Source organism: Emydura macquarii, unplaced genomic scaffold (genome assembly GCF_026122565.2).
Source record: "Emydura macquarii macquarii isolate MOO-44397 ecotype Brisbane River unplaced genomic scaffold, CSIRO-AGI_Emac_v2 contig_1551, whole genome shotgun sequence".
In the NCBI taxonomy this organism is placed as follows: domain Eukaryota; kingdom Metazoa; phylum Chordata; order Testudines; family Chelidae; genus Emydura; species Emydura macquarii.
This window is the reverse complement of record NW_027131688.1, coordinates 14,054,459-14,068,556: the sequence shown is the minus strand read 5'-3', so window position 1 is coordinate 14,068,556 and position 14,098 is coordinate 14,054,459. Positions and strand designations below refer to the sequence as shown.

Sequence of the window (14,098 nt, the reverse complement as noted above, 5' to 3'; positions counted from 1 at the left end):
TGGTCACCCTACAAATGAAGAAGTCTCACACAAAATGCAAGAGGGTACTGCAGCATTTGTGCCATATAACCCCTCCCCTCTCTCCCAGCAAAGTGAAAGGTGTGTCTACATGCTGCCTCTGAATCAACCCAGTCTAGTGGGCATGTCACAGGCAAAAAGCCAGCTTGCGGTTTGCCCTGCACGTCACAGAGCCAGGCCACAAAATACCTTCAGAGCAAAATGGTCCAATGTAAGTCAAGTATGCAAAATTACTCGTCTATATCTAACCTGTGATTGCAATAGCTACACACAGGAGATGAGAAATGGAGCAAATGCCATCTACACTGTCTTTCCCACTCTCAGGCATCGTAAGTAAATTGTTTGGACCTGCAGTTTCAGTTAATTGTTTACTGATCATACAACACTGTCATCAGTCACTGTACTGGTCTATGCTACATTTAATTTAGTAAGGAAAATATTTAGAAAGCTATTCTAGATTGGGCAGCCAAAATGAGAGCCATAGTAAATTAAAATATACACAAGCAGGACCTATTCACAACCATTTTGATGGATTAAAATCCTGTCAACTGTGTTTTGAAACACAGATATGAAATTCCTGCCCAGAGATAGATAGAGCTGCCAAAACAGCATGAGGAATACACAGCAAAATTGTGCTTTCAGGCAGACAGAGATATGATAGATTTATGGGGTTACTCTCCTTTTTTATTTCCAGACAGATCAGAATCAAACCCTTAATGAATAATTGATCAAACACTCAACGCACAATCAGTAATAGATCAGACAAAAGGAAAATGAACATCAAAGCTACTTATCCTCGTTGTTCAGGACATCAACCTGTCTCAAGGAAATAAGAATTAATGATGCTGCTTTTAAATGTAGATGTTGCCTAGCCTTTTCAAATAATTCCAAGTGATGTTTATTACCATTCTTATTTATATTAGTGTAATCCTACAGTTCAGCAATGCTGGAGGAGAACTCAGCGAGACAAAATGGTCTGATGTTGTTTGGTACACCAGGATCAAAAGAACACTCAGATACTGCAACATGCTAAAATGTTACAGAACATTGCAGATGGCTCATTACAGAAATGATAGCACCATCTGGAATAAATCAGACTAAGGCATAAACAAAGCATAACATAGAACCTGATCCGGCAAAGCTTTATTGAGGTAAGTGACTTGGTTTCTCACCTGAGTATGCACTTTTAGCACTGGGCCAAAGTTAAGCTGTCTCATTTGCTTGAAAGTTTTGCTTAAAAGTTACTCTATTTGAATCCCAGCTGTTTACTGAAAGAGCATATGCACCCATTTCACTATGAGCAAAATACACACTAGTAGCTTTAGCTAGTGCATATCAGATATTATGATGATTCCTGGGGCCAGATTTTCAAAACTCTTTAGGTGCCTGTAGGGAAAGATAAGTGAATAGTAGGATTTTAAAAAAGCACCACCACAGTATATCACAATCAGGGAAGCCCATTAAGTTCTCTCTAATGTGACAAATGCTGCCTACCCCACTTAATTGTCTACCATTTCTTCAGCAGAATCACACCCTCTCCACTTCCAGAGGTGCACACAAGGTTGCATATTTCCACAGAGAACAATGTTAATTCCATGAGCTAACCTGTCCTCCTTCGGTTCTAGATTCAGATTACACTGCCAAATTAAAAATGAACATTCCCCTTGTACAGAAGGCTTTCTTTTGAACATGGCCTCCATTTGAACACTAATCAAGAATGAAACAGTGATTTAAAATATCCTCCAAGTGAAATATCACTGAAGTTTCAATCCACATTTTCCTTTCATCGTTTTTCACGGAGACATGTTGTAAGCACAAATGAAAGCATTTAGAAAATTCAGTGTACCCCAAGTATTAAGAAAAGAACCTATGATCACAAGTGATTTTTCTAACTGAGCAGGATTTTTCAGTATTTGCTTTACATTCACTACAAATAGACACAACACAAGCCTCCAGTTAGAGAATGAGAATTCAACTGAACATCAAATGAAACAATAATGGTTAACACAACAAAATCTAGATATCTGAGGGTACTGGATACCTGCAAAGAAGTCAAAAGGAAGCATTTTTGTATGGACCTGTGTAACACCATTCAGTAAAGTCTTCTACAATTGTGTTTTAGCTAAAGTCTTGTATCTAAAATGCACATTCAATGGGCTGGTGCATTCCCTTCTCAGACAGCGCAATACAAGGTGTTTACCCCATACCAGCCAAAAGTTGCAGGAATCATCTCCAGCAATTCTACAAACCTAATGTCTTCATGTTATCCAAAGAGATGAGGTAGGTCACCAGGCGATTCAATGAGACTTCAAATGTTGTGAAAGCTTATTTTTAACAGACATCCACTAATCCTGTCTGCAAATTTTTGAGCACGCATTCATGTGCTAATCTTGCCCCCACTCTTTGCACATGCACAGGTGATGGTAACTATCTTGGCTGGCACCAGGGATTGAAGCAGGGACCTCTAGAGCTAGAAGTGTGTGTTTCTACATCTTGAGTTAAAAAGCCAGGCTCTGTAACTGAGGGCTGTAATAGACCCATTATTTTCTGTGGATTCCACACCACACCCCCGAAAGATGATTATTCTGCGCAAGTTCTGATACCAGGGCCATCACCAGGGTAACTTGTTCAGTTAAATCCAATTCAAAGTAGAGGCTTTTTACACACCCTGAGAGAGATGGTGCTTTTTGGAGCACGTGCGTATGAATGATCCAGTACACTGATGAGCCCATTGGATTTGGGAGTTAAACAAATGGGACTGAGCCATGGTACCACTGACCCGCAGTGAGACAAGGCTTGAAAACATAACTATAAGCTTCCTTCTCCACATCCAGGAGATTTCTAAATCAGCTATCCAAAAAGTATCCAGATCCTTTGTTCACCTCCAAAGCATGCACCACAAAAACAGTAGGCACTGGAAACTCTCTCATTTCAGGGCCACACTTGCTGATAAATTTAGACCTGGCCTTATTGGAACTCTAAGTGTTAAATTATATTCACACTGGTGCCAACCCTCTTGGCTTCAGAGTGGATGGAACTGGTGTCACTGAGAAAAGAATGCAAATACCTAGCTGTGATATTAAAAATACCCTTGCTATCTTCAGACAAAAATTCCATTTTCAGGCACTTGTAAGAGTCACCTCCTGTGACTGGATCTACCTCAAAACTGGCAGGTTTCATTAGAACCAGAAGAGTCATCCTTCTACAAAGGAAGCACCAATCAACTCCAAGTCAGCAAAAATAGTCAAAACAGCTATCAAGCACAGTTCTGACAGAGAAAGTCATGTACAGCAGATGACAAGAAAAGGAAGCTTATACCAACAGGGGAGGTGTCAAATGTAGTCCTGTTGATATCAACGAAGCTATTCACATAGTAAAGTTAAGCACAGGCATAAGTGTTTGGAAAATTGGAGCCTAACACTTGTAACTGTAGGTTTTCTTGTTATTTCTATAAATCTCCAGTCCTCTTTTGAATCAGACTATGCTCTTGGCTTCAACAACATCTTGTGGCAATGATTTTTCCTAGACTTCTCTGTAAAAGTTGCCACATGCAAACAGGTAACTGAGCCCACAGAACTAGAGGTACAAAATTAGAAACATGTGGAGCCTGTGGCCCTTTGTAGCTACATTCTGTGCAACTCTTTGAAAACACAGACACATGCCTACTCCAAGATTACCTGAAGCTACTCCGACATTAATATAAATATAATAAAACACCTTTAAAATAAATATCCAGAACAGGTACTTTATTATTATCATCATAATCAATCCCAGGTAAGGAAATAAGAAAAATACTAAAATGTCAATTTAAAAAACATCAAGAAGCCAACCCCCCCCCCGACGCCGCGGTCAAACGGCGGTCAAACGGCGGCAGGGTCTCGGCGGCGGGTATTGATCCCTCCACGCAACTCCGCCACCGCTGAAAGTGTTATTTACCGAGTTCCACTCGGGCCAGGTACAGTCAGGTGAGAACTGCTGGTCTAGGGAGCATTAGCTTACAAATTATAAAATGTTAGGTTCTTCTCAGATCAACTTTTACCTTTGACAGTGTTTCTCAGATCAGGACACAGCTATTTTTAAACCAATCAACAAGTCTGTTGATTCAACAACCATACAGAATATAATCAACAGCTTTATAAATCATGTTTAGATATACCAAACATTCCAGCAATGTTTTGAACACAAAATACACATGCAGTCCTGCGAGCAATTGTCATAGGTCAGTGTTGGGGCCCAGCAGCTGTACCATAAAATACCAATCACCAGGACTTCTTAATATATTTACTTGTAATCATCAGTTATCAATTCTTCACTCTTTCTGATACACTTACCACATTTCAAATAATTCTCTTAAAAGTTAGGATGCACTTTGTTGTAAGACACTCTTAGGAATACTCTGGTATACTTTATGCTTGGTTTGAGAGGGACTAGTTTATATCACCAAAAGCATTTGCTTAAGGTTATTGTTTGAGGTTCTCAGAGGCCAATCTATTTGGACTTACACAGGAGGAACATGCATATTGAATCACTTAGTTAAAAAACAGAATATGGCTCCTTGAGGTTTCATTAAAAAGAGTGCAGACTCAACAAGGGAACTTTCAGTTACTTCTATTAAAGACCATCAAGAGAAATACAACCTCTGAAATAAGATTTCACCACTTCTCAGTCCTTGCAATATCGGAGCGCTATCCACATGGCTGTCCCAAGTACTAGCACTTTATGAGTTAAACAGCTTATTCGGTGGGTTCAGCGAATTCTGAGGTCCCACATGGTAACCTCAATTTTACACCCTGTTTTCAAGGGCTGTCAGAGGGGGAAAATCTCTTATTTGTATTGGAACTTGCCAAATGGGCTCTCACGTTTATGCTCTCAATTTCTCTGTTCCATTGCTGTTCCGTCAACATCTAGAAGATGTCATCAGTGTGTAACAAATTTCTTTAATCCTTTCTTCATCAGAGAATTTTTATGTTTTATTCATTTCAAGGATTGTAATTCTCTATTAATCCAGACCATTAATTGGAATTTCCCCACTCCTTTTAAGATATTTCTTTTTATATTGTAGTGTCATACACTGGTTAGGTGCTGATATCTTTCAATATTCTTTTTCTTTCTGGTGCTATATAATTTGTATCACCTGTAGACTGCAACAAACATTTAGAAAGAAAAAACAACAGAAGCCTTTATAGTTCCTCTAAATTTAATGGACATATAGTCCATACATTCCTTATTCATATCCAATACCTTTTATTTCATATCCTTCAGGGATTACAACAAAAGAAGAGATGTTATATTTGAGGAATAAGGCAGATCATCTCCATATAAAGGGAGGTATACCTGATTAATAAGGCAGACAAATTAACCTGGGGATGAAAGATACACTGGACTTTGAGGATCAGAAAGCTTGACCCCTATAGCTTTTGTCTTTCTGTAGGTCACTCCATAAACTATTCTTAACTGATTTAAAGTTCCTTCACCCCTCTCAATAACTTGATTAACTTATGCTTTGTCTACACTAGAAAGTTTTGTTGATGCAAGTTATAGCGATGATCAAAATGAGCTGTAATTACGCTTCTGCCTGTCCACACAGCACTCGTGTGGCCAAAGCACATCCATAATTGGTGCTCTAGCATCGGCAGTGCACTGTGGGAAGCTATCCCACTATGCAACTCGCCATCTTGTGCCGCTAGGAGTTGTGAGACGGTGAAGAGGACTGCAGTGCATCATGGCTGCAGGCTCAACATCTCATGATGCAGTGATTTCCGTCCTATCTTTCCATGGGTTTTCGACTGCGTTTCGTGACATTTTTCAACAGCTCCAGTTTCCTGAGCGCCCACCATCTTTATCTGAAAGGATGGATCCTGCACTGCTTTCCACTGTTGTTGTCAGTGTTCTGAACACATTGCAGCTGGTCATGCAGTATATCAGGAGCTCCCAATCAGAACTGGAATCTGAGGCGCCTGACCTGCTGTGTGCCATACAAACAAAACGCCAGATTACTGTTTACATTCATGGAGCATCTGCACACAGTGCATCGCTGCTTTTGGGCACATGAAACAAGCACTGAATGATGGGATCACATTGTTTTGCAGGTCTGGGATGACGAGCAGTGGCTGCAGAACTTTTGAATGCACAAAGCCACCTTCATGGAATTCTGTGTGGAGCTCACGCCTGCCCTACGGCACAAGGACACCAGAATGAGAGCTGCCCTCTCGATGGAGAAGCACGTGGCGAATGCCATGTAGAAGCTGGCAACTCCAGACTGCTACTGGTCGTTAATCAATTTGGAGTCAGGAAGTCCACTGTTGGAGCCATGTATGTTATTACAAGTTTGCTGGGCCATTAATTGCAAGGACTGAGGGTCTTGGAAATGTGAGTAAAATAGTGGATGGCTTCGCAGTGATGGGATTCCCTAACTGTGGCAGGGCAATAGATGGCACTCATAACCCAGTTTTGGCCCTGGACCATCTTTCTATTGATATACTCCATTGCAAAATATACTACTCTGTGGTACAGCAGATGCTTGTGGATCACTGTGGGCATTTCACTGACATTAACGCGGGTTGGTCAAGGAAGGTGCCTGATGCACACATCTTCAGGAACACTGGCCTGTACAGAAAGCTGCAAGCAGGCACTTTTTTTCCAGAGCAAAAGATTCCAATGGGGGATGTTGGAATGCCTATAGTGATTCTGGGAGACCCAGCCTACCTCTTACTGCCATGGCTCAGGAAGACTTATATGGGCAACCTGGATAGCAGCAAGGAGCGCTTCAATAACCGGTTAAGCAGGTGCTGAATAACCGTTGAATGTGCAGATAAAAAGCTCACTGGCACTGCCTTTATAGCAAGTTAGACCTAAATGAGGAAAATATTCCCATGGTTATAGCTGCCTTCTGGGTGTTCCACATTTGTGAAGCTAAGGGTGAGAAGAGTCCCCCTTAGTGAAACGTAGAGGCAGATCACCTTTTGGCTGAATATGAACCAGATGTCAGGGCTATTAGAGGGGCCTCACGGGGGATGTGGGGGTGGGATTTGAATCAGGGAGTCCTGTGAGGAACTATTTTGACAATGAGCACCAATAAGGTGTCTTTAAACAGCACTATGCCATGCTATGACTGCTATCCAGCTTGCATTGTGTATCAATGTAAGGTGCAACCAGTGTGTGCAAGAGACAAATAAAGAAAGCTTGTTCTGCACAGAAATAGTCTTTATTAAATAACAATTATTCACAACACACAAAAAGTTGGGCTGCAGGAGAGAGAGCAGGGAGGGGCAGTGTGGATCTATGACCACAGGTTGAAAATCCAGCTATCGTTCTGGATGCTGTCTGAAAGGGTGGAGTGAATGGGGTACCATGACGGGTTACGAGTTTGGTAGGAATATGTGGGTGGAGTTTGGGGAGGACATGGAAGGCAGTTCTGTATTGGCTGCAAGGGGGGACGAGCATGCATGAATTCAATCAGCAGCATTATTAGTGACTTTAGCAGCTCCGTTTGCTCCTCCATGACTTTTATCATGCACTTGCGACCTGCATTCACTCGCTTCTGATTTTCCCTCCTCTCCTGCCTATCCATTTTCTGATTTTCGGGCACTGTCTCCCCATACCTGTTTTTTTCCCCCCTGACTCAAAGGACTGATGTTCCTGGAACATCTCCTCTTTGCTTCCCCATGGTCGTTTTCTTATCAGCCACAGGTGTGAAGGGGTTTCCCCTCAAGGGCACATCTGTAGAAGTGCAAGCATGATTGTCAGTGCAATAACAGCATTGACTCATTACTGTAAAATGCACCTCTTTCTCACTGTCCCCTGGCAAGCGCACAGCTCGGCGATCGCCCAGAGCATGGTGAGTTGTGCCCAGGGGGACAGGGCACGCAAGCCGGGGAAAAGATTCTGGGTGGTTGTTTGGGGTATTGATGCAGATAGGGACAAAATTTAAAATTGTGCCACCATTTTACACAGGCGGAGCCACAGAAGCCGATATCTCACTCCTGAGAATAAGCAGGGATGCTAGGTGGCATCTCCACCATGCAAGCAGCTTCACACCAGGTTCTTATGCTGCTCACTTGTGTGCCACTTTGGTCCCTGCACAAGTGATTGCCAGTGGGCGCTGGAAAGTTTCCTACAATGGGGGAAAAAACAAAGCAGCTCTGTCGAGGAATCTCTGGCAGAGGATTGGCGAGTACCTCCAGGATAGTTTCCTAGAGATCTCTCGGGAGGATGCCCGTGAAATCTCAGTGTGTATTAACAAACTTTTCCGCCACACTGCCTAGCAGCACAGGGTAATGGGAAGCACATGCAAACACAGCTACTCTTGTGCATTTCTATCCCTTCAACCAGCTGTATAATGCAACAAAGGGCAGTTGTACCTCATGTAACCGAGCAGCATCAGCTCAAAAAAATGTCTTATCTAAGCTCCCCTCTCCTACATCCTGCACACCAGAGCTGGAGGGCTAGGACTGGCTTGAACCCTCTGCAGTTGAGAAGAGGTCCTGGCTCCCTGTGTCAGTAAACAACCCAGTCCCCTGCTCTGCGTCATCCTCCAACTCGTCCATAACTTCTTCGTTGGGATTAAGTCCAATGTGTGCTGCCTCCACGCCCATGGAGGTATCCACAGATCTCCTTATAGAAGCTGCAGGTCTTTGGCTCTGCACCAGAGTGACGGTTTGACTCCCTAGCCTTTGGTACCCCTGCCACAACTTCTTGATTTTTGCATGGCACTGCAGCATGTCCCATCCATAGCCCTTCTCCATCATTAAACGAGAAATTTGACCATAAGTATCCAAGTTCCTTCAGCTGGAGCAGAGCTGGGACTGCACAGCTGGGACTGCAAAGCCTTCTTCCCCCAAAAGCTGATCAGATCCAGAAGCTCCGGTGTGCTCCATGCAAGAAAGCGTTTGGTGCATGGAGCCGCTATGGTGAACTGGGAAGATGCGATGTGAGCTTTCCACACTGACCAAGCAGGAAATGGAATTTCAAAAATTCCCAGAACTTTAAAAGGAGAGGGGCAGATGACTGCTGGGCAGCAGATTTCAAACTGATGGCCAGAGCAGTCAGGATGGACACTGTGGGACACTTCCTGGAGGCCATTTACTGCTACATAACCAAGCGCAGTGTCTACACTGACACTTTATTGCTAAAAGTTTGGTGCAAAAAGCTTTACGCCTCTGTCAATGTGGTTATATTTTGTTGGAAAATCAGGAGAGTTTGGTCGGTGGGGGCAGGAGGGATCACAGTGTGTATACCACCATTTTGATACAAAAAGCTCACTTTGGTGGACAAAAGTCTATAATGTAGACCAGGCCTTACAGAACACAATGGTGAAAAGTTCCAGAGAGGTAGCCGTGTTAGTCTGTATACAGCAAAAACAATGAGAGTCCTGTAGCACCTTAAAGACTAACAAATTTCTGCGGACATAAGCTTTCGTGGGCTGCAACCCACTTCGTCAGATGCATGAAAAGACAATGGGTCACTGCATAGGCCAAGAAGATGTTACCCTTCTTTGCCAGCCTGTGGGAGGCTCTTTTTAGCTAGTCAGAGGGAGAGAGAGACTTTTGCCTTCATGTATGTTATGAGACTTGCTCAACTAGTAACAGCTTGAAAATTTTGTTTAAACATCCCGTTTCCTATTCCTGGAGGAACATACATGAGGTAAACAAAGGTACATCTTGTGACCTTTTTTATGTTCTTGATGGTGGAATAGAGTGATAGCTTTTTGATTTAAGGGCCAAAAGACTCTATAGTTATTAACAGTAGATTCAAGGCATACAGATATCTATACATCTTACATTTGTGCTGCAAGGATGATGCAAAGCAGACACTATGGGGACCAGAAGCTGGCCTTTTGTATTTTCATATATTTGTAAAATATTACAAAGACCATTTTTAATGATGTATTCAGCACCGACGCTGCCCTCAGGTCCCAGCTCTAAGGAGCTCACTTATAAAAAGAAAAAGAGGAAAGCCAATGTTTGAAAAAGTTGTAATATAAAATTGAACAAATCAGGTCTTTCCATAGTTCTCCAAAGGCCGCAATAAAAGCACTGCACAACAATCTGGGTGTCATCAAGGCCTTGCCCAAGACAATCTTTCCTTAGGGAGATGCTCTTGAAAGAAATCAAGGAACAGCAGATATATTTAAATACCACTATATGATTAAAGGCAGAGGGAAACTGAGATTCCCTGAACAACTTGCAAAAAGCTCAAAGCCAGGCTTTTGTTCTTGACCATTTATAACTTGATACGTACCATCATTTAAATGACTCTGTCCTATTTTTCAAAAACAATTCTTCAATCTGCCCACATGCAACAGGACAATCAATTAAGCAACCTTAAATAATCACTAATGTTTATGTTTCTGCATAAAATAAGATGACAAAGATTGAGATGTTGATTCTAAAAGTTAAGAGGACTGCCCTAATCTAGGACTGCACTAATTCAAAGGTGGCACACTGCAAACACTAGAGTGGCTTATATCAATTAGCAGAGGTGGATGTCATGCGTGTGCCCATAAAACTGCAGCAAAGACTTAAGCCTAGACAGCTCTTGTCACTATGCAACAACTGTATGTAAGATGAGCCAAAACAGAAGCTGGCCATTATAAGTAATGATAGTGTCCAGAGCAGCAGTTCTCAACTCGCGGCCCAATCAGTACACAGCTGCAGCCCATGTGACATCCTCAGGGCCATACAGGTAACATATATATTTTGTGGTTGCGGACCACATGACACATAGAGAGCTGCATACACGGGCCACCATGGTAAATAGGTTGAGAAACACTGGTCTAGCGGCTGCAACCGAGATCAGGGTCCCATCACGCTAGGAGCTGTATGCACAAATAGTAAGAAGTCGTCCAGTCTCTCAGGAGGTTACAAGCTACCCTGTGAGGCAATCTGCTTGGGGGGAGATATTCTAAACAGATGGGCCAAAGCATAGGTGTAGTTTGGAGGAACAGAGGGGGCAATGCCCCGCAAACTGCAAGCCTCAAGGAGGCACAGAATTTGCCACACACACATGCGGCCCTATTGGCCTGACTGGAGCTTTCCCCCCGCCCATAGAAATCAAACTACACCTATGGGCCTAAGTCTTATTCTCGCTAAAACAAAATGAAAAACAAAATCACTTCCATTAAAAAAAAAAAAATCACTCTTCCTGGCTCTCTCAAGAAACATCTACATTTTATGTAAAAGGTGCCACTGGAATATCTGGCAGGCGGAGATAGCCGGGCTGGGCCTGCCTGATTTTCCGCATTCTAGCAGCAGGATGGGAGTGTAAAGCAAAAGTTCAGTGTCAGGCCCTGCCTTTTACAGCCAACATCCCTGGAAGCCCTTCTTCTAACAAGCGGCATTTCCCCTCTGCTCTGCAGCTTCCTGCCCCTGTTGGGTGGTGCATCCATTTGACCACAGGCTTTTTGGGAGTAGGGCTTCCCTGGGCCCTGCCGAGAAAACCCAGGCGGTTTTCATGCCCCTCAGCATTGGAGAACAGGGCAGGAGAAGGGAACTGGAAGGGGGAAGGCAAAGGGCCAAGGACATGAGGGGGCAGGGCAGGGCAGGCCAGTCCGTCCTCCTCCGGAGGAGAGGAGCTCTCCCTTGCGCAGAGCTGGGGCGCAGAGGGGCCCTCCTGGAGTGGGAAGGCTGGGGAGGGTGGGTGCGAGTGGAACCGGGCGGCCCGGTGGGAGGGAGCAGAGAGGACTGCAGACAGCGAGGGGCAAAGGGGTGAGAAACTAGGGCTGAGGGGCTGGGGGCCCGCAGAGGTTGGGCAGAGGAGGGGGGTGGCCGGGCCTGGAGCCAGGGCAGGCTGGGGAGGGGCAGAGCAGGTGGCACGAAGGCGGGGGAGGGAGGTCACGCTAAGGGGGCAGCAGAGAGGCGGGGCCGGGTCTGTGGCTTCCTCCACGGCCAGGCCGATTCCCCTGGGGCCAGCTGGGGGGGGGTCCCCGCCGCAGCCCCCCGCTGCCAGCGCCCGCCCGCCCCTCGACATGCCCCGCTCCCCTGGGCAGGGGGGGCGTCTCCTGCGGCCCCGGCGCTGGCCCCCCCCGCCCGCTTGCGCGCCGCCGGCGGAGGGGAAGGAGAGCCCGAGCGCCGGCCCCGGGTCTCGCACTTACTGTCAGCCGCCATGGCCCAGCCCGCAGCCGAGCGCGTCTCTCCCCGCCGGCTCCCGGCCCGGTCCGCCGGCCCGGCCCAGCCACGCCGCCAGCGCACCCCCGTCGAGCATCCCGCACCTGCCCGCCGCAGCCTGCGAGCCGGCCCCGGCCCCGCCCCGCTGCCCCGGCAACCAGCCCGCCCTGGAGGCCGGCCCAATGCGCGGGTCGAGGGGGGGGGCGCGTTCACCTGCCACGGCCCCGCGCGCGGACTCCTGGGCAGAATCGGGGCCCTTCTGCCGCCGACGAGCAGCGCCCAGCCCCTCCAAGTACCGCGCGCCCAGGGCCAGGAGCCCCTGGCGCCTTAGCGTAGCTGCTGAGCGACCCTCTTCTGGGCCGGGGTCGGGCTGCAGCCTGACATAACCCATCACCTCGCCCAGCAGGTCCTGGCCTGTGGGAAAGCCCCTGCGGGGGAGGGAACGGGGGTGTCAGGCCCCTTTTAGGAGAAGCAGAGCCCAGCCTCTCTGAGGTGCACAGCCCCCCCCCACTGTAAGCAGTTAGCTGCCTAGGTGGGTGCTTGGCAGCAAACTGGCACTGGAGCACTTGGACCCAAAAAGGCCACCCACGCGGTTAGAAAGAGGGTGGCCCTAGAGCAAGAAGGCACCTAGGGAGAGGAAAAGCTCGTGGGAGGATTGCTGCCTGAGTCAGGAGTTGCACAGCTCTCCTCCTGGGGCCTGGGTACTGTAAGCCAGGTAGCAACCCACCAAGTGTCCCTGGGAGATTCTCTCTCCAGGAGCATGCTTTCAAACTGAGCTTTGGTAGCCTTTGATCAAGTCCAGCTGTTCATTAGTCAGTTAGCTGCCATCCCTCCATGTAGGTGGTTCATTTCTTGCAGATGGCTGAGCCTGGCTCCTTCTCCTTAAGACACCAGAGTGAGACCTGACTCCCAATCAAGGGTAAGCCATCCTGTGACATGGAGTCTCAGTGAGAATAGGTCAATTATTGGGCATGAAAGATTTGAGCCTAAAAAGCAGCAACCTAACCTCTCTTCCCCCAGCTCTGTAGAAGCCTCTTTTATATTTGGGGGCCATAGCTGGAGAGGGAGGTATCTATCATCCCTTCAAACCTGGGTTTGAAAGGCTGTAATAATGCTGACTGCTTCCTATGACGTTTCCTCCTCTCTCCACTGAAACATACTCTCTGGTCACCCAAGGGCAATTTTGGGGCATACTATAGGAAAGTTTTCTTTGAAACCACGTTGCAGGGTAAGCTGTGCTGAGACACTGGGCCCATGTATGGTACGAAGGCTGTAACCGTCAATGACTGGAGATCTGTTTGAGTTGCTGACATGTCTAGAGACAGTCTCAAGTTTAGAAGATAGTTTCCCCACTTGCTCCAGAACAACTCTTAGATTTGAAACTGTATGTATGAAACCTACTGGATGTAGGTATTTTCCAACAGAGATGGCCCCTCCTAATTCAAAAAAAGTGAAGTGGTTGAACTTTTTCAAATTTTGACCCCGCCAAAAAAAGGGAGAAAAAATGTTGAAATATTCACAATTATAGTACATTAAAGTTAGTTATAAAGGTGGGAGAAAGGGGACATTCAGCCCAAGCAAGAGCTGTGAAGAAATCTGACTAGCAGTTGGACTCGGGAGGTAGGTGGAGAGGGGTTGTAGTAATAAAATGGGGAGACTCAGAAGAAGTTGTATTATACTGTTGGCACATTGCCTTTAGGTTGTTTGTATGTGTCTTGTCTTTTAGATTGTAACAGGAATGTTTTCTGTTGTGTGTGCACGCACAAGTGCCTACTGCAATGGGGTCCCAAATGTGGTTGGGGTGTTTATAACTTTTATTTGTATGCTGGTCGCACCTAATGAATAAAGGTACCCAAAAGACACTTATAAAAGCACTCAAAGGATTTTTTTTAAATAGTGCATTATTGCATCATCAATTGCAGGATCCACTAAAGGGCAAAGAAAATGGTCATTCTGGTGACTAATTCACTGAGGTT

The 14,098-nt window shown here is 45.8% G+C and overlaps 1 protein-coding gene across 2 annotated transcripts in view; it reads right to left on the bottom strand.

Moving 5' to 3' along the window:
* SYT16 (synaptotagmin 16) overlaps positions 1-12,259 on the bottom strand; it is a 143,540-nt gene extending 131,281 nt beyond the window's left edge. For both annotated transcript variants that reach the window (XM_067555146.1, XM_067555147.1), the window contains exon 1: positions 12,110-12,259. In XM_067555146.1, the coding sequence (XP_067411247.1) occupies positions 12,110-12,122 (13 nt within the window). In that variant the 5' untranslated portion in view covers positions 12,123-12,259. The remainder of the gene's footprint in view (positions 1-12,109) is intronic.
* Positions 12,260-14,098: the final 1,839 nt, after the last annotated feature.